Here is an 18483-nt window from a genome sequence, read left to right as displayed (position 1 = left end):
TTTTGATACCCAATTTAATTTTAATTATATTATATAGTCCAACAAAGAAACAATCAGTATCAGCTAAAATTCAAATCATATGAGTCATGATGAAATTATTGTATTGTTGCTCAAAATCCATAATTAAGTTAGTTCCATAGGATATAACCATTAATTATGGGTGAATAATTGAATGAGTATGTTAATTAATTTACCAAATCATAGAATATGAAGGAGTACTGATAAAGAAACTTGAACTGACAGGTCTTATATCTTCATTGATTATAATATTATACATTTAATTTAATTTAGGGGTAAGCTATAACATATTATGCAATGAATAAAAAAAGAAGAAGCAAACAAATTTACAATTCTCAAGTTGTGTAAAGTAGGGCCCTAAACCTGCTCACATGAATAACAGTACACCACTTTTTCTTTTTTTTTTTCAAAATTTTGAGAATCCCAGCCGACAATTCTGGGTCATGAGATATGAAAAATGCACTTGTTCCATGAACCCCACCAATGAATTCTTATTGATTTAAATGCCTGGCAGCCCACATTTTCATCCACAAATTTGCTGTTTTCATCCATCCCTTTCAATCATTTCTGATGGTTCAAAAGCATTTCTGATGGTTCAAAAGCTTCTTGTAAAATTTAAGAACAAAAGACTCCTACTGGCGTTCCATCTCGTAATGATCGACCTATGAATGAGTTCAAGTTGTGTCGGGTTGTTGATTCGTCAAAATTAACCATTTCTAAATTCAGAATATGGTGCAGGGGATCATCTTTTGTTTTTTTTTTTTACAGAAGATTTGCATTATTATCAGTTCAATCTACCTGAATATGTACACAGTTTACTGTCTCTATTGTGTGGTTTGGACATTGTTTAATCAAACTTGAAGCTCTGAAGGCTCTTCAATTCTGCCCTACATTGAATTATTATGGGGACTGGATGGAGAAGGAGCTGTCCCATTCATATTCCAACTCTTCAAAGCCCCAGAAATCATCCTTCTCTTCTACTTCTACCTCTGGCATTTTCCACCTCTCGGTATCGACATACCGATCCTCCATAATGTCGAGTACCTGTCAATATCGAAAACAGACCATTCTGCTTAGCTTCACCTTTGCTGGCACAGCCATAAAAAGGGTCACTTTTGAATTTGCTATTCTTGCATTGTAATTTAATATCCGTGTATGAAAATCTCAAAGCCATATTCTGAGAACCCACATCGGTTGGAGAGGAGGACGAAACATTCTTTATAAGGGTGTGGAAACCTCTCCATAGCAGACATGTTTTAAAAACCTTGAAGGGAAACCCGAAATGAAAAGCCCAAATAGGACAATATCTGCTAGCAGTGTGCTGACGAAACTACATTTCTCTTTTTTTTTTTTTTTTTTTTGACTGCTTGGAGATCACATTCACTAAATGAATGAACAGTTGAAAGAGAAAGTCAAGATCAGATCCTCCATTAATGTGATTTTAAGCATTCTTTTAATATGCTAGTTGCCAACATTAATCACATGTGATTGCCATATCATATTTCCTCAAAATCATCACTACAAGGAATCCAATTTTTCTACTTCTAATGTGAGGACTGTGACCTTCAAGATCATAACATCTAAACTACTGTTAATGAAGAATGTTCTCTATAAGAATCTTAAGTTCAAGAGTCCAAAAGAAAAATTCTATCTATAACATCTAACTAGTTCTTGTTCGGGATGAAATAGCATAAGGATTTCGACATTATCTAGAGTAGGATGATTCATTTGATGATGATTAGAAAGCTTTATGGCTATAATACAAAAAAGGCAAGCTTGCAAATATATAGATTATTCTTGCAAGGATAGAGTTAGGTACCTCAGTCATGGTGGGTCGCCACAACGAAGATTCTCGAATGCATAGAGAAGCTGCAAGGGAAAATCTTTTCAGCTGCGTAACGTCGTAGGCGCCCCCAAGTCGTGGATCTACCAGCTTTTCATACTCTGCTCGATTCAATATCGGTTTGGCCTGTGTTTGCTTAGAGTTAGTGTATGATTAAAGCAGCACAACCACATGGCCAAAAAGTCAAATTATCAACAACTTGGTTAAGTTTTAACTCCCAAAGAAACCTACCACTGATTTTATAAACAAAACAAATAAATAAAGTGTATGGTTATTATCGAAAACAAAAGGCGAAAATGTTCGAAAATCGAAATAAGACTCCCAACCAATTACCATTTTCTTCATTGAATCAAAGAGTTTGATAGAGAAACAAGCCATGGAAATGATTGTTCGTTCTTGAGGATGAACTTATAATATATATTTGATCAAATCATTAAGCATACCCAGCTGTGTAAGCTTTGGTGAGATCCATCAACAGGCTTTCTTCCAGAGATTACTTCTAAAAGAAACACTCCAAACGCAAAAACATCTGTTTTCTCATCTACAATCCCATGCATATAGTATTCTGGAGCCAAGTGCCTGCGGATGATCAAAACCCTCTTATGAAAAACTATATTTTCTAGTTAATTCGATCCAAAAAAGTGAAAGGTTGCTGCCATTTACCCAAAGGTTCCTTCAATAGGAGCAATTGAATGATGAGACCACTGGGTTGGAAGCCATTTAGCCAACCCAAAGTCTGAAATCTATGAAACCAAAAACCCAAGAACACTGTGATTTCATGTAAGGAAAAGGAAAACATTGCTGTCAAAATTTCAGACAAGAACAGTGGATGAGAATGACAAACCAGAGGTTCAAAATCTGCTGTTAAAAGAATATTTGAAGACTTAATGTCTCTATGAATAATCCTCCTCTGGCAATCCTTGTGCAAGTAATGAAGGCCTCTGGCTGTCCCAATCGCTATCTTGTACCTTGTTTTCCAATCAATTGGACTCAAATTATCATCTGCAAGAACAGGATTTTCAAATTGAAGCTCATTTGGCTAATGGGAAGGTAAAATTTTCAAATGGGGTTGTCCAAAAGAACAAAGAAATTGTTTACCATGGAGAAGAGAAGCCACAGAGCCTCTGGAGGAGAAGCGGAAAATGAGATAAAGGCCATTGTCAATGCAGCAACCTAAAAGAGACAGAACATTTGTGTGTTGGACATGTCCTACGGTTCCAATTTCAGTAAGAAACTCCTTCTCTTTCCTCTCGTCAATGGAGGTTTTCGTGAGTCTTTTCACTGCAATTTCTTCACCGTCGCTTAAAATCCCTCTATAAACCTCTGCATAGCCCCCTTTTCCGACCAAGTTATCTAAGACCCACATTGAAAAACAGAGACCTTATACGATGTAGATTGAAAAAAAAGAACAAAAACCAAAATCTGGGGGAAACCCTTCTTTATTTTTGTCTTGTTTTTACAGTACCTGAGCTCAATCCATCGGTGGCTTCAAAAATCTCTTCATAAGAGAAGCATTTCCAAAAGGGTCTTCGAGAATGCTGAGGAACAATGCAATCTCTGTTCTCAGAGACATCTGGGTTCGAGGATTCGTCTCCTAAAGTGCGTCGTTTGAGAGAGAAGAGGCGTCTGAAGCTGTTGCTCCTAATGTATTTCATTCTTTGCGGAGTCGGAAGAGAATGGTCCGAACTCATGCAAATCACCAACAATAAGAAGAAGAAGAAGAAGAATAAATAAGAACAGAGAATTGAAACAGAGAGAAGGAGAAGTGGGGGTTGAGAGAAAAAATGAATTTAAGAAGAAGAAGGAGAAGAAGAAGAAGAAGGAGAAGAAGAAGAAGAAGGAGTGGGTGTATGGCAGTGGATGAAGCGTATAGTATAATGGGTGTGAGAGTACGTGTGGGACTCTCCATGGTTTTTAGACAGATTACTGCCATTGTCTGTTGTGCTACACCTGTGTTCTTCCCCCACTTTTTTTTTTTTTTTTTTTTTTTTTTTTTTCAATTATGGTATTGATCAATTTAGTATTACTTTAAGAACATCTTGGACTTATAAACTAAACAAAATTCAAAATTTAAGGCTAATTTTGCATAGATTAATAATAATGAGATCATATGGCTGCTTTTGGATTTAAGACCAAACTTATCGATTTAAGGACTTTTAACATTTTAATCGAAATTATATATCTAAATCAATTGAGTTATATTAAAATAATATTTTAATTAATTGAGTTATAATTAGTTTATATATTAATGGGTCGAAATAATACATTAAAAAATTATATAAATATATAATTAATAAATGATGACAGAAAGGTAGAGAAAGGGATGTTTTTTCTATCACCAACCAACAAAGACAAAGTAGGCATCGCCTATAACAACAATTAATTTCAAACACATAAAGAAAAAAGAAATGACCAACTCTTTTTTTTCTTTCTAATATTTCACGAGTTCATTGCACATGCATCCTTTTCCTTTTTTTTTCTTCTTTCTTTTGGGTCGGATAGTGTCCATTTTGGTTATTACATATCATCGTCAACCTCATGGTTTTAAAATGTACATTTTGAAGAGAGGTTTCTACACTCTTATAAAAGATGTTTTGTTTCGTTCTAATGTTCGACCAATGTGAAATCTGACAATAATTACATTCAAAACTTAACATTATTATAAGTATTTTAAAAAAATGTTAAATTTTATAGATACGATGAGCTAATTGAAAAAGGTTATTGGTCCCAAGAAAGAGGAGGAAAAGAGTATGCATGTGGAGATGGGGTAGGGGTGTTGAGCTGCCCTTGTTTTTCCCATTTTTTTTTTTTTTTTTTTTAATTTTTAATTCTAATCGCCTTGTTTTATGATATAAACCTACCCCTATATACTAATTTTTAGTGGACTTGAATGATGGATTGTTTCGGCCCAAACAAACTGATCTGGGGAACTTAAAGGCCCATTGGTCTGAGCAAATTAAAAGCCCAATTAAGAAGCCCATAAAGAAAGTCAATGCCCAATCATTCTTCACGAATTATGTGGAGGCACATTCCAACACAGCCCAATTGAGAAGCCCATAAAGAAAGTCAATAGCCCAGTCATTCTCACGAATTGTGTGGAGGCCCATTCCAATAGCCCAAGTTAGAAGCCCATAAAGAAAGTCAATAACCTAATCATTCTTCACGAATTGTGTGGAGGCCCATTCCAACACAAGAGAGATAACGTTGCCTTTCTGTAATTTTGGGGAAACCCAGGGGCTTTTTCTTCTCAATCGCTAAACCCCTAATCCGATAGCTAAGTCCTTCACTCTCAGCTTACTACCGGGGATTGCAAATCCACCATGGTCGACCGTGAACAAGATCGAGACAGAGGACGCGACAGAGATAAAGATCGGGACCGTGATAGATATATAGACCGGGAGCGAGACCGTGACTACCGTGAACGTGACCGGCGTAGGGATCGAGAAGATCGTGATCGGGACCGGGAACGGCGTAGGGAGAAAGACGACCGTGACCATGAACGGGAGCGCGGCAGGAGTAAAAGGTCTCATACTCCTGAACGCCCCAGATCCCGCCACACACGCTCTCGCACCCGCTCGCCGAACCGGCACCGGTCGCGATCTCTTTCTCGTACCCCTGAGGATCGATCCCTTCGCCGCCGGCATCGCTCACCCTCCCCGGATCATGTTAGGAAGCGTCATCGCCGGGATTTGACTGCGGACGATGAAAAGGACCGGCAGAAAGCAGTGTCTGACTTCGTTGATGGCATTGCGAAGGAGCAGCACAAACATAAGAATAATAAAGATAGCGTTGGTGGCGGAGAATCAGTAGAGGAGGCCATGGCTGATGAGGATGAAATTGAGATGATGAAGAAATTAGGTATTCCCGTGGGTTTCGATTCGACCAAGGGCAAGCCGGTTGCCGGTGCTGATGTGAGTGGCGTTAGGGCAGTGACCAAGAGACAGCCTAGGCAGTACATGAATCGTCGTGGCGGGTTCAACCGGCCGTTGCCGGCTGAGCGGACACGGTAGATAATTGATTTGGCTAGGTCACCCAGGTTAGTCTATTGCTCTGTTCTTCGGTGATGAACTGTTGGCACCGGTCTTCCCTATATTCCCAGTGGATCGAGGAGAAAGGGGGTTCGGCGGAAGAGGATTGTAGCATGAATTCTCATTTTTTATTTAGTTTTTTGCTCATATGGTTCTTCTTATGGTGTTTGTAATTTCTTGGCTGAAAACAAATGTAATTACTGGGGTTGATAAGGAATTATTGAACTGTTGTAACAATTGAATATAGCTTAGTCCACTGCTTTCTTCCTTGAAGCTCTGTTCGTCCTCAAAATGCCGTTCTACCTCAATTCAAGCAATGTTAAGAACTCGGACTCTTAATTGCGAACATGAAACAGCTTGCCTTTAAATGAATTATAATCATGTTGAGAAGGCAGTCAAAACTCCAGAAAGAAGTTTCATAAATTAATTACTAAATGGGATCAATGAATAAGTAAGAATGTTAAATCATACTCGGCTACAAATCTGTTCGAAATGTTAAAAGTGGGGAATGTGGATGACATGTATGTGTTAAAATCATAAGAATTCTAAATAGAGCTCAGATGATGCCCAATTCAATTGATGACAAGTTTACATCGAAAAAGAGAGAAATGTATCTAAAGAATTCCTACCACTGATATGATCAATGCCAAAGCTTCATGCAGAATCCAGCAGGCACAGCGCATGTTTTCTTGATTGAAATGCATTCTGAAAAGGCATCCACAAGTTGCTCTGCAAGGGCTGATGGATCTTCAATGAAGTTATCAACAAAGGCCTTCACAATCCTAACATCCTGTGCTGTGGCTCTCAAGCTGTACCAGGTTAAGAATTTTTGTCTGAAGTTCTTCTCTATGTGCCCCTCGCATTCTAGCCATCTAATCAATTTTACATAATACTCAAAATCCTTGTCTGATATGCCATTGGCTGCACAATCAGCATCTTGCCGCTCTGCACTTCTCTTCTTGGATGTTCTGCCATGTCGGCGTTCCTCTCCTCCCGACCCTGTTTCTCGATCTTTGGCGCTAGAATTCAATCGACCACTCCTTCCAAGAACATCCTTGAGTATTTCCATCTTGCAAGGAGTAACTGGCAATCCAGCCTCAGAGCTGCTAACAAATGGTGCGCATTTAGTCCCTTCTTGAATAGCAGAATTTGACCCGTTATTCATGCTTGTATCTTCAATGATATGGACATCAGAGGAATGCCCGTCTTCAAGTTTTGAAACACTGGGATCAGGCAGAATGGAGCTTTTCCTTATAACGTGATCCTCATCCAACAATGATACAGAATATTTTGCTGTTCCCCTTCCACTGACATCGGTGCAGTTTATTGCATCCTTAGACAGGTTAGCCGTCAAGATCTTGTTAGAATCCTTGCAATATGAAAGATAGCTCCCTGTTCGACTGTCAGTCTGGTCGCTACAAGGTATGACATTGTTAGTTTCATCTTCTACTGAAGAAGGATTAGAGAGCTCACTGAAGTTGGTCACAGGACTCTGACACCTTTCAGTCACTAGGCAGTCTGTGTTATCCTCCCGAGCAGTAGCAGTTGAGACCTGAACTTCACACATCCCCAAATCTCCTGTCTCATCAAAGGAAATGGCTTTGAAATAATATTCTGAAGATGGGGTCAGCCCTCGGACGACAGAGCTCAAATTGGGTTGAGACAAGGTGCAAGTTGGCTCCATAGGGTAATCTATTTCGCATGCCTTTCGATGCCATATCCTGTAACCAGCAGTTTTTCCAGATGAAACATCTTCAGAACCCACAACCACTGTAAGGTTTGTTGCATCAACATCTTCGAACCTTACGAAGTTTCTACCAACCAAATTAGTATCTGCAATAGTGACAAAAGACTGGTTACTGTTGCTTTTTTTTTTTTTTTTTTTTTAATAATAATATTTTTTAATGAACACTACAAATAAAACACAAAGATCGTTTCTAATGAATGTTTTTTTAGTTCTGTTGCACCTGAAAGTAAAATATATTAGAAATCAATTCAAAAATCATCTTACATGCTAAAATTACTTTCAGTGCAGCTGCACAGGTACACAAGGTGGTGACCATAAAGAGGCTATTCCAGAATCATAGTAAAGAAAATTGAGATGAGTAAAAAAAGTTAGGAGCCTTACATAAAACAAATTACCTTGTATTATGGAACTGGGCAATTGGTGCAAGATCTTCGTGGAGAGCAAGGAGTCCAGTGTATCAATGGCTAACGTGCAGAGTTTCTGAACCTCTGGTCCTGAAGAAAGTCTGTTAACAATGCCCCTGCCCGGACCAACCGGTACACCAGTCAAAGGACCCACTTCAGCTTCAAGTTTCTTCACAGCCTCATCCACAATCTGATGAACGTCTTGATACTTTTCAACTTCAACCAAAAGCTTTTTGCTTAAAGAGAGGCGGTAACACAGTATATCCACCCTTCTGGTTTCCTTTGCCTTCATCAATTGTTTTCTCCAACACCTAAAAGTTCAATCTTTGTGTCATTCATGATAAAGTAAAGTCTAAATGTTCAAGGGAGATAAATGCAGTACGGAAAAAGATGATATTGAAATATCCAGAGATGTAGCAAGACTTTGAACAGAGTTCGTGAACTCATGAACTCATGAACTACAACATTTAATAGAATTCCAAAACTTTTCAGGAATAAATTTTGAAAGATTGGGAAGTTTAGGTTTATATAACTGCAATTCACCATCCCGAAAGATTGAAAGCCTAATCCTCCTAGCTCTGCATTGATATTCTTATTTTGACAGATAAGAAATATGTCATCATCTGCTGCTTTCTCTCCGCACCGGTGTCACCTTTGCAACAGTGATGCAGAAGGACAGCATAACATCTTCGATCTCTGAAGTTTGTTTAGAACTTGAACAACATTATCCAGACCCATAGACATTATAAAAACAAACAAACAGACTTTACAATCCCACAAGGTTTGCTGTCCTATTTGATTCAATCCATAAAGACCTAATCACTTGCCTCAAGTATTTTAAATGGGAAGCCATCAAAATAATTTTTTTAAGAAAATAAAACCTTTTCTGATAAATTTCCTACATAATTACAAATCCGTTCTCTTTCAAATAATTTTGCTACAAATTAAGAGGAAAAATATTAAATTTTAGATTGATCATAACAGCAGCATAGATATTTCAAAAGCTTCATACGATGGCAGTTTCAGTATCGGCTTTAGAATGAATAAAAAACCATAGCTTTGCACTTTCAACGCAATAACTAAGGCAGTTAACATGTAAATTACATTACTCGATTCAATCGATGTTTTAAAAGAAAAAAGATGTTTCAAATAAGAGGCATACTTTTGAAAATACTTTCAAATTCAATGAACGTTTATATAAAATAATAGTTTAAAACCAGATATAAAGATCAGGGTAGTTACCCAAGCAAGTCATTGACTTTTCCACACGATAAACAACAAAAAGTCCCTTCAATTCCAGCCCGCAGTCCTCTAGAAATCCCAGATTTTTCATGCTTCAATGCACATTCAAGATGGCATGACATACCACATGAAGTGTCTTGAAATGGTGGGTCAGAGCTGCAACTTAACCATAGACTAGGATCCTTATTGTCATCATACTGATAACAAATGCAGCATGAACACCTCTTGCAAAATCTATCCTCTTGATTTAAGGTAGCTTTGCATGCCGAATTTCTGCAGTATACTGCAATATTTGAGTCACTCCTAGTGCTACTGATTGGAATATGGTTTGCAGGAACAGGTAGCCGTGCTGGCTGATCAACTTTTCTTTGCCTTTTGGTAATCTTTGGATAAACACAGGGAGAAGACTGACTGTCAAGATCTGTTACATCCTCAGATGACCCTGATTTCTTTTCACTTACAATTTTCAGAAGGTTCTCAATTATTTTCAGTTTTGTTAATCCAGTATATTTCCTCTCTTTCCCCATCTCTGCACACAGGATCTCTAAAATCTCATGACGACTCCAGGACTGAAGCAGATCAGAAGCATTTGGCTGATCCGATATTTCATAGACCAAATTCCTTTTCTCCTCCATACTCATCTTACTGTACCTCGATGGATCGTGAGCAGTTCCTAATACCAACATACACGAGGATGCACATCAGAGTTAAAACAAAACATAAAATCAAACGTCAAAAAGGTACCAGGTGGCGTCCTGTTTGGGTTGAATCAGATTGGGTTTGACTTCGAATAAGATGAACAATCAAGGATTAGTAAAACTAATTTTGGGTGAACAATACCGATTCAAATTTAAGTTTCCACTCAATAACTTTGGAGGCTTTTTCAATTCTAACGTTTTCCAGACAAAAGTTGTTTCAAATCCTTGGATCAATATTTTCCATAAAATAAAATATCACGTTCGACTTGTGAGAAAACATATACATGATTCCTTAAAATACTACAATTTTTTCAGCAAAAAATAAAAAATAAAAAATAAAAAAATAAAAAAGAACAAATGACTCACAACAACCTGAAGTCTACCCAACCTAAGTACTATATGGTTGAATTGAGTCAGGTTGAGTCCAAAACACAACCCGTTTGAACTACCATATAGCCTTAGCTTTGAAGTTTGGATCCTTTCTAAGACCTCCTGTGATTGAAAATCAACAGTGCAATCAAACAAAATGAACAGTTCTCATGCAATTATTGACTGCTCGCCAAATTAATCTTCCAAGAAGCAAGAGTACTCAAATAATTGGACGTGGATGCAATCCACACAACTGTCAACGACACGAGTAGGTAAAGAATGAGCAGAACTGAAGAACTCGAACAGGATTGTCAAAGAGTTTATCCAGGCAACGCCCATCAGCTATCGACACACACTAAATTATAATCCATAAATTCAAGAAATAAAAAAATGGTCGGCACAAATTTCTGAAGAGCAGCGTCATTATTAAATGTGATCTCAGAAGTTCCACATCAATGCTGTAAAACAAGTAGATGGAACCAATTCAACCAAAACCACTAAAACCTCACTACCACAATTCACAGGTGGGGCATGGAAGGAAGCCCATCAAGAAGGAACAACAAAATTAGATTACGATACCAGCAGAAGTAAAAGGTAAAATTAAGAATCCAAGTTAAAGACTAGTAGAAAGATGAATAAATAAAGAAACCCCGATGTGGAGGGGGAGAAGGAAATGAAAGACTCAAAAACGAAATGGATTAGGCGGATTACCCTCAGATGAAGAATCGGAAGCCATAATGAATCCACGACATTACCACCAAAAGCGAACAAATAGGAACCTGCAAGCATGAAATCTGGAAGGATGATAAAACCGGGGAAGCGGAGAAAAATAAGAGAAATGAATGATGAAGGAGAGAAAGGAAAAGAGTACCGAGAAACAGCGGGAAATTGAAGGTGGATGAAGGAATCCATGGATTGGGAGGAAATTTGCAGAGATTGGTGGAGGATAGGATACGAAGTTGAGAGATTTTGAGAGAGAAAGAGGGAAAAGCAAAGAATTTCGCCCACCTGTCGCGTCGAAGCGTTGGGGAAGAGACTCTGATTCGATCAAATCAAATGAATGAAGAATAGTATAGCCGCTCTCTCTCCATTACAAATGCGGCTGCATGATTTTTTTCCTTTTTTTCCTTTTTTTTCTTTTTTTCTTCTTATTTTAATAATTATATTTTATGCTTTATATACTTTTATCCGATAAGCACGCCATTTCAAAAATTATAAAATTAAATTAAAATTTCAATTTTTTATTATTTTTAAAGACTCTATTATCTTTCTCTTTATTATCAATAAATTATAACAAATAATTTTATAGTTTTATAGTGATTTCGACCTAATAAGAGTAGATATGTTAATGTCACGTACACATTTGAAAGAATAATGAAGATTTAATTCATTAATTATTTTTTTATAAAATAAAAATGGGGTTTGGTGAATGATAGTGCTCCCCATGCCATGCCTAGCTGCCTATAATTGGGCTGTGACAGTGCCACTCTTATTGGACCAACCATTATAGTTATTATAGTTGGTAGGTTTAATAATTTTACATAAATAAATACATTTTTCGCTCATTTTATTTTATTTTATTTTATTCCAAATCAAACACTTTTAATTTTCCTTTCATTATTTTCCATCTCACCCAATATTCCTTCACATAGTAAACAAATATTGGGCCACAACTACTAACTACATATAATAACATTTTTTTAAAAAAATCTTTTTATTAAAAAAATAATTCCATTAAACTAATTAATAAAACTTGACGTGACATTTTTATTAAAATTGAAACGTTAATGTGACATTATTTTAATATTATTATTCGTGTATATCGACTAACGACCTATGTGTAAAAGTTGGTTTTATAGATAATAGTATAAATAATGATAAGGACAAAATTCTAAATTAATAATGAATCTTAATCCTTGTCCTTTTCTATGAAAAAAAAATGATCTTTGTATTAAACTTATTTTAAAATTAAATGAATTATATCTTTTAAAATTTAAGGATTAGTTTTGGATAGAATTTATGATGCCATAATCATATTTTGGCCTTTCAGACAAATATATACATTTAAAAAAAAATTAAATCAACTGTAGAAAGTATTTTAAATAATTTTAAATTGAGTGTAAATTTTAGATCTAAAGTGTGGGAATGGCTGAAACTTGTCCCCTGGGTTTCATTAACATTATTAATTACTTGAGTTTTAAGCCTAATTACGTAATATAGAAGTCAGACGGTGCACGGCGGCGCGGCATGTGATGTTGTAAGTCCATTAATTAAAAAAATATATTAAGTTAATTATCATTTTACTTTGTGACTTTTTAAATATATGTTTTTAAACTTTTAATGTGGTAAAAATTGAATTAATAATTTATCTATTAGATATAAAATTAAAATTTATATTTACTGGAATTCTAAAAAGTTTAGAAGATATGCATATTTAAAAAACATATTAAATATGTTAATGACCTATTAAACATAAAATTATATAAAAATAAATAAATAAACGTGTTAGACTTAAAATTGTTTTAAAGATTGGAAAGTCACTTTCTAAAATCAAAATACCTATTACATATAAAATTTAAAATTCATAAGCTAGACATGAACTATATTTATTTATTTATATAATGGTTCCAAATTAAATTATTGTTGGAGTCCAAAAAAAAAAACAAATAATATGTTAGTGGGGAATTATTATATCCAACGTGGTCCAAAGCTGCAACCAACAGAGGACTAAAAAACCTTTACTTATTCCATGTGATATATTTGTTTCTTTCATTATGGGAAATATTTAAAAATAAAATAACCAAAAAAATATATACTTTTTATACTACTTTATTCCGTTCTTCTATTATCATATTCCATTCCTGTCATATCAAAACATATTTGTATTCGAAGTCTTAATGCTTATAGCAAGAGAAAATAGACAAAAAGAAAATAAATATTCACGAGAAATTAGGATACATAAATTAATAATAATAATAATAATAATTTAGGGAGAGAAATTGGTAATGAGAAGCATTTCAAAAAAGAATATTTATCAATGAGAAATATCTTGCATAAGGAAAGGTTGGTAAGAGAAAATGTGTAGGGAGAGAAGCAAGTTAAAAATATATATAATACTCGCCTAAATTGCTTGGAATTCTTCCAAAAGTATTTTTCACAACAAGAAAAATAAGCATATATTATACGAAATTCAATTATTTCTCATTTCGACCCTCTTTCCAGGCCCCCCTCGAACTTTTAATTTGCTCATGTACCTGTGCTAATTAAGCAGAACCCAAATTTAATTTGTAGAACCCTGGGCATTAAAATTTAAGCCAAATTTTACACGAAACTGATCCGACCCGACTCATTTACACCCTGAAGAGTGAACAGAAAAAAGGGGATTGGCAGAGAGTTCGGCGGGGAGTGTTTGAATTTGTGTTTCTGGTTGCCTTTTCTCAGTGTTAATCATGTGAAGTTGAGGTTAAAATCCAGAGAGAGAAAGAGGATAAATAGAACTTGAGAGAACAATATTTATCACGGTCAAAATAAGTATAAAAAGTTAATGGAACTTGAGATAATAATGTTTCTTACGGCAGGAAATAAAACTTGCCTTTAATTCATTAGTAACGCCATGATAGAGACGTCAACCGTTGGCGGTTGATTTGAAGTGGTAATCATCAGTTGTCGAGTAGATTAGGCCTTCCTCTTCTAGATTTTTCATCGCCGGCCTGCAAAACAATAAAGCCAAATGGTATATTAAGTTATAACCCTACTTGCAAGATCAGTGCTCTTCTGTCAAGTAGAGGTGAGAGATAGAGAGTAATACATGAGCTTCTCCAGTGGAACTTTGAGATGTTGAGCAATGACATCACGGTGTGCGCCCCTCTCAGTACTGAACACAAGAAATATAAATATATATATACATTCTAAATAAATTAAATCTAAGAAATCAATGAACGGGAAAAAAAAAATAGTGAAGGAGCATTCCAGACTTTGTATCATTGTTAAAAGGCACTCACTCGCATGAAGGAAGTTGCAAGAAATCTAAGACCATTTGCTCAAGGTTCTTCCAACCATCACCACCTGCTTGACCAGAGTACTGAAAAAAGATCATTAGAAGGATGAATAAACAAACCGCCGCCCACATTATGTGAATTGAACCAGGATCTTACTTGATTTGAAATGGGAGTTTGATATCCTCTCACAGGCGTATTAGATAAATTTGCCATCTGTGGCTGAGGAGTCATGCTACTACTTTGTTGCTTCTAGCAGCACAACATAAACAATAACCCAAAAGGAGAAGCATGTAAGACAAGAGATATTACTTTTCAGCTAATCAGGACATCAACTGAAAATTTGAAACGGCTTGATTGATACCCGTAATCTGGTGTTGTAAAAATGAACATAAATGGATTCGATGAAGTGACTTGTGATCTCATTATAGTCCGTCACAGGCCTGGAAGCCAAATATCTTATATCAAAATCCCCACGCAGCAAAAATCATGTACATAAGTTACAGAGAACAAACACCGCAATAATTTAATTTGGTGGAAAAACAGTGCTGCTCTGAAATGCCTCATCTCAATTCAATTGCTAAAAGTATAAATATACTAATATTCAGTATAGTTCAAAAAGTGCGTTAACGCAGTTTATGAACTCACAACACAAATCCCTCAGAAATAACAAAGCCAAGAAATCCCTAAAAGGAACCGAGGGGAAACTATACAGTACCTGATAGAAAAGACATTCAACGTTCTTTTACCCTGGAAGCTTTTTAAGTGGCCATGGACCCGAACGTACATGCCATCCCTGAAGCACGAGAATTTTTAAATGACATGAGACAAAAGGGGATAAATTTCAGAGATGGCTTGATGCATCACTTAGTCCAAATAAGCAGAGTCGTCCCCCAAATGATCCATAACACTCGAGATTTAATTTCAGGTTATACAGGAAAAATAATCCAGAAGAGCCACAAGAAACATTTAAATGATTGACAATTGTAACTTCATGGAGATCTCTTAGGTTTTTAAGTATCGTTTCGTCCTGCAAACCTCAACTAACAGCACATAAACTAGAAACATGAAGAACCACACTTTTATATTGAAAAACTTGCAACGAAGTGGGGTTCAGCAAACAAACGCAAAAATCAGAGTAGAAACTACAAAGACAATAACAAGTATCCATCTATTCGAGAGAGCTGGGATCTCTCCTCCTAAGCGACAACAGGCCACAAAAATCCACAACTCCCTGTCTTCCTTCCTCCCCCAACAAAAACCAACCAGCCACCTTTTTGGTTCCAAGCACGATTCATTTTCCATCAATACTTGTTAGCTCAATAGGATTGAGATAAATATGAAGCATTTGTATGCCCTATAGTAGCATCGGCTACAGTTATATAGTTCATTTAGCTGGAAAAAGCAGTCTACATTTTGCAGGAAAAGGAAAATTAGACTGTTCAAACTTAATCATCCCATGGATGGAAAACAATATATAAAACCCCCGTACTATAAGACAGAACAAGGAACTGCACATGCATACAAATAAGACTGCTGGTTTAGTCCTAACCCCACAGGCATACTCATAAAGATCTATCCAGACCACAAAGTGAGGTGTAGTGCAGTTTCACTAGATTAAATCATGTTTAACCAGATTTAATTAAGCTTACTTGAATCCTGATATTTGTGTGCGGAGAGTCCGAATTGCTTAATTCAAAACAGTCATTTACAAATTTTCCTTAGGACTCAATAGATCTCATTTTAATAACAATTAATTAGAGAATTCCTTGAAAAAGTACAGCCATATAAAAAACTTAAGAACCAAGAACTCCCATCAAACTCCATGTCTACAACATGTTGAGTTCCAAAGTTCCATCCGAACTGACGAGATTCTAGGCAAGGTTGAAAAACCAATCATGAAAATTTTAAATGATAACCGCACAAGAAGTATTACAGTTTTGAGGGAATATTTTAAATGCTATTAAGACAGGGTAGATAGAACATTACAATATTCCCTCAACTTCATTTGAATCTGCAGCTTCATTGACCCTATAGGCACAAAAAACAAAATCAATATCAACGAGATAAGCATCTAACTTCTTTTCCATCTTGTATAGGTATGGGTGTATGTGCTGGTGGGGGAAAACAAACCATTTGCTACAGTCAATCCGTCCAGTGCCATCATCCAGTGCAAAAGTCACATCAGTAATTCTTCCTGCTCTATTGCGCACCATCCCTACAAGCTTAACCTGAACATAATGCAGCTCAACAAGCAACTCTATAAATAAAAATAAACAGAACATACAAGTGCAATAACTAACATTATTAACATCAACACCATCAACAACAAAATTTGATTTATCATCACTAGACAGAAACGCGTCGTTTATCTGCTTCACTGTTAATGGAAGCAATGCTTGGACGTCTCGATTCTGCAAATAAGACACAAAATATAAGAATTCGTTTCGGCGATCATAAAATTGAAGGAGATACAAAAGATAAAAACATGTGAATCCAATTCCAATAGACGAAGCAAACAACAAATTCAACTTAATTTTCCCAATAATTGTGAGGAGAAGAATCTACCATCCGCCGAAAACATAGGGGCAAAAACACATATACCAACTATATTTCAATTGTACGAACCAAACGTCAAATCCAAAAAACTTATGAACTCAACTATTATTCAACGAATTAGCACTCAGAGTACGAATCATTTCAAACTGCAGTCGATTTCAGTCGGAAAATACGTTAAAACGCATGTGATAAATCCAAACAGCGGAGACTAGTAATCCACACGGGAATAAAAGGCATTCGAATGAGAGTTAATATTACATATGGATACAGAACGTACCTTCGCCGGAGATAATGAATGATCAGGGGCCATGGTGGTCTGAGATGGCATAAATCCACCACCAGAGAAGGCAGCGTTGCCGTCGAATTGGCTCCCGTACATCGTTCTTCCACCGTAACACTACAAGTGAAGAATACTCAAAGCCTATAAGAGCATCAAGTGACTGATCGCAAACAGATTGAAGAGCAGGCTTCGAAATGAAATTATGTTTTCGTAAAACCTAGAAATACCAGTTCAGCATCCCTCCCGCCATTTTTAGACCCTTGTTTTATTTAATTATCATATATAATATTACATAGCACTTTTACTTTCTTACCCTTATGCCTATTCCTAACAAATTATACGGTTCAATATCGAAATTTTCATATATAATATATATAATGTAATATTAATCTAATATTTACAAAGGGAAACAATATCTATGGCTGATAAGTTTTAATGCAAATCTCATGAATTATGGTGGTAATTAAATTTAAATTAATTAGGGTTAATGATATAACCCATAAGAAGGTGCTTCCTAATAATTTCGTTGGATGGTCACGCTCTGAAACTTGTATTATTAAAATTTATTATTTACAATTTTCCTTTATAAAATTAACCTTCTATATATCAAAATTAAAATAAAAAATGAACCTTTTTAAAAATAGTAAAAACATAATGATTTTTTAAAGGCATATAATGTCGATAATAATTTCGGAGCTCCTTTAAAGGCTAATTTCCTCTCAATTAAGGATTTTCTTCAAATCAAATTGTGAAGAGATAAACCAAATAAATAAATAAATATACAAATAATCACGAGAGGGGGACAGAATTATGTTTCACCGACAGAAATTTTATTATTTCGAATCGAATTAGAAACATTTACGGTAAAAATAAATTAACGAATTTTAATTTAATAATTAAAGGCCAGTTAATATTAAGTGTTATTAATCAAAAGAATATATACAAAAATACGAAAAATTGCAAATGCTTTGGCGAATTGAAACAAAAAATCTAAATTAAGCATACACAAATTACATTATTCTGAAGCGTGCGAAATGGAAATTGATAACGAGAAAATTACCACAAAAAAAAAAAAAAAAACCCAAATCAGAAGGCCCACCGTAAGAACCCTTTGGCCAGGCTACTGATTTTAGACCGACGTCGGGCATAGCCATTGGACGACGAAGAACTGGAAGACAGAGAATGAGAAATACAGCTCAAAGACGATGACGACTCGTCGTTCGATTTTCTACAAAACTCACTCTCTTGATTGACATGTCGTCTCGATGAGGAGGAGGATCCAAACGCACCGTTTTTCTTA

At 35.7% G+C, this 18483-nt stretch overlaps 4 protein-coding genes across 7 annotated transcripts; 1 reads left to right on the top strand and 3 right to left on the bottom strand.

Moving 5' to 3' along the window:
* Nucleotides 1-687: 687 nt before the first annotated feature.
* Nucleotides 688-3705, bottom strand: LOC111779828 (putative receptor-like serine/threonine-protein kinase At5g57670). Its single transcript, XM_023659988.2, has 7 exons — nt 3327-3705; nt 2960-3214; nt 2706-2863; nt 2525-2604; nt 2305-2440; nt 1838-1987; nt 688-1062 (listed from the first exon to the last, which is right to left on the bottom strand). Exons 1-7 carry the CDS (start codon nt 3550-3552, stop codon nt 919-921), a joined length of 1149 nt encoding a protein of 382 aa, XP_023515756.2. The 5' UTR covers nt 3553-3705; the 3' UTR covers nt 688-918.
* Nucleotides 3706-5058: 1353 nt separating this feature from the next.
* Nucleotides 5059-6162, top strand: LOC111780065 (uncharacterized). The gene has a single exon (XM_087119663.1). It carries the CDS (start codon nt 5182-5184, stop codon nt 5869-5871), a length of 690 nt encoding a protein of 229 aa, XP_086975789.1. The 5' UTR covers nt 5059-5181; the 3' UTR covers nt 5872-6162.
* A 129-nt stretch (nt 6163-6291) lies between these two features.
* Nucleotides 6292-11417, bottom strand: LOC111780064 (VIN3-like protein 2). Of its 3 annotated transcripts, XM_087119662.1 has the most exons (6): nt 11221-11417; nt 11061-11128; nt 10353-10807; nt 9283-9955; nt 8032-8351; nt 6292-7722 (listed from the first exon to the last, which is right to left on the bottom strand). In XM_087119662.1, the coding sequence occupies exons 4-6, from the start codon at nt 9921-9923 to the stop codon at nt 6530-6532; spliced, it is 2154 nt and encodes a 717-aa protein (XP_086975788.1). In that variant the 5' UTR covers nt 9924-9955; nt 10353-10807; nt 11061-11128; nt 11221-11417; the 3' UTR covers nt 6292-6529. The 3 variants fall into 3 exon arrangements, with proteins under 3 accessions (XP_086975788.1, XP_023516106.2, XP_023516105.2); XM_023660338.2 differs by lacking the exon at nt 10353-10807 and having other exon boundaries at nt 11061-11143; XM_023660337.2 differs by lacking the exon at nt 10353-10807.
* A 2209-nt stretch (nt 11418-13626) lies between these two features.
* RPA32B (Replication protein A, subunit RPA32) lies at nt 13627-17443 on the bottom strand. Of its 2 annotated transcripts, none has more exons than XM_023661145.2 (10): nt 17181-17443; nt 16648-16758; nt 16478-16575; nt 16334-16375; nt 15063-15140; nt 14709-14787; nt 14504-14593; nt 14351-14430; nt 14158-14223; nt 13627-14059 (listed from the first exon to the last, which is right to left on the bottom strand). In XM_023661145.2, exons 1-10 carry the CDS (start codon nt 17280-17282, stop codon nt 13975-13977), a joined length of 831 nt encoding a protein of 276 aa, XP_023516913.1. In that variant the 5' UTR covers nt 17283-17443; the 3' UTR covers nt 13627-13974. The 2 variants fall into 2 exon arrangements, with proteins under 2 accessions (XP_023516913.1, XP_086975554.1); XM_087119428.1 differs by having other exon boundaries at nt 14504-14596; nt 17181-17441.
* Nucleotides 17444-18483: the final 1040 nt, after the last annotated feature.

Source organism: Cucurbita pepo, chromosome 18 (genome assembly GCF_057944985.1).
Source record: "Cucurbita pepo subsp. pepo isolate OVF chromosome 18, ASM5794498v1, whole genome shotgun sequence".
Classification (NCBI taxonomy): Eukaryota; Viridiplantae; Streptophyta; class Magnoliopsida; order Cucurbitales; family Cucurbitaceae; genus Cucurbita; species Cucurbita pepo.
The sequence above is the reverse complement of the archived record's forward strand: the minus strand, read 5'-3'. Positions and strand labels throughout refer to the sequence as shown.

What these genes read in the sequence shown, in the direction of transcription:
- LOC111780065 (XM_087119663.1), top strand. Translation starts at nt 5,182, where the DNA reads ATGGTCGACCGTGAACAAGATCGAGACAGAGGACGCGACAGAGATAAA.
- LOC111780064 (XM_023660338.2), bottom strand. Translation starts at nt 11,085, where the DNA reads ATGGCTTCCGATTCTTCATCTGAGG. An exon ending in TTCCGATTCTTCATCTGAGG is followed by an intron (nt 9,956 to 11,060) that starts GTAATCCGCCTA and finishes TGTTGGTATTAG; the next exon opens with GAACTGCTCACGATCCATCG. An exon ending in GCCCAGTTCCATAATACAAG is followed by an intron (nt 7,723 to 8,031) that starts GTAATTTGTTTT and finishes TCACTATTGCAG; the next exon opens with ATACTAATTTGGTTGGTAGA.
- RPA32B (XM_087119428.1), bottom strand. Translation starts at nt 17,282, where the DNA reads ATGTACGGGAGCCAATTCGACGGCAACGCTGCCTTCTCTGGTGGTGGA. An exon ending in ATGGTGTTGATGTTAATAAT is followed by an intron (nt 16,576 to 16,647) that starts GTTAGTTATTGC and finishes CATTATGTTCAG; the next exon opens with GTTAAGCTTGTAGGGATGGT. An exon ending in TTGCAACTTCCTTCATGCGA is followed by an intron (nt 14,224 to 14,350) that starts GTGAGTGCCTTT and finishes TCTTGTGTTCAG; the next exon opens with TACTGAGAGGGGCGCACACC.
- LOC111779828 (XM_023659988.2), bottom strand. Translation starts at nt 3,552, where the DNA reads ATGAGTTCGGACCATTCTCTTCCGACTCCGCAAAGAATGAAATACATT. An exon ending in CACCGATGGATTGAGCTCAG is followed by an intron (nt 3,215 to 3,326) that starts GTACTGTAAAAA and finishes TGTGGGTCTTAG; the next exon opens with ATAACTTGGTCGGAAAAGGG. An exon ending in CCTATTGAAGGAACCTTTGG is followed by an intron (nt 2,441 to 2,524) that starts GTAAATGGCAGC and finishes GATCATCCGCAG; the next exon opens with GCACTTGGCTCCAGAATACT.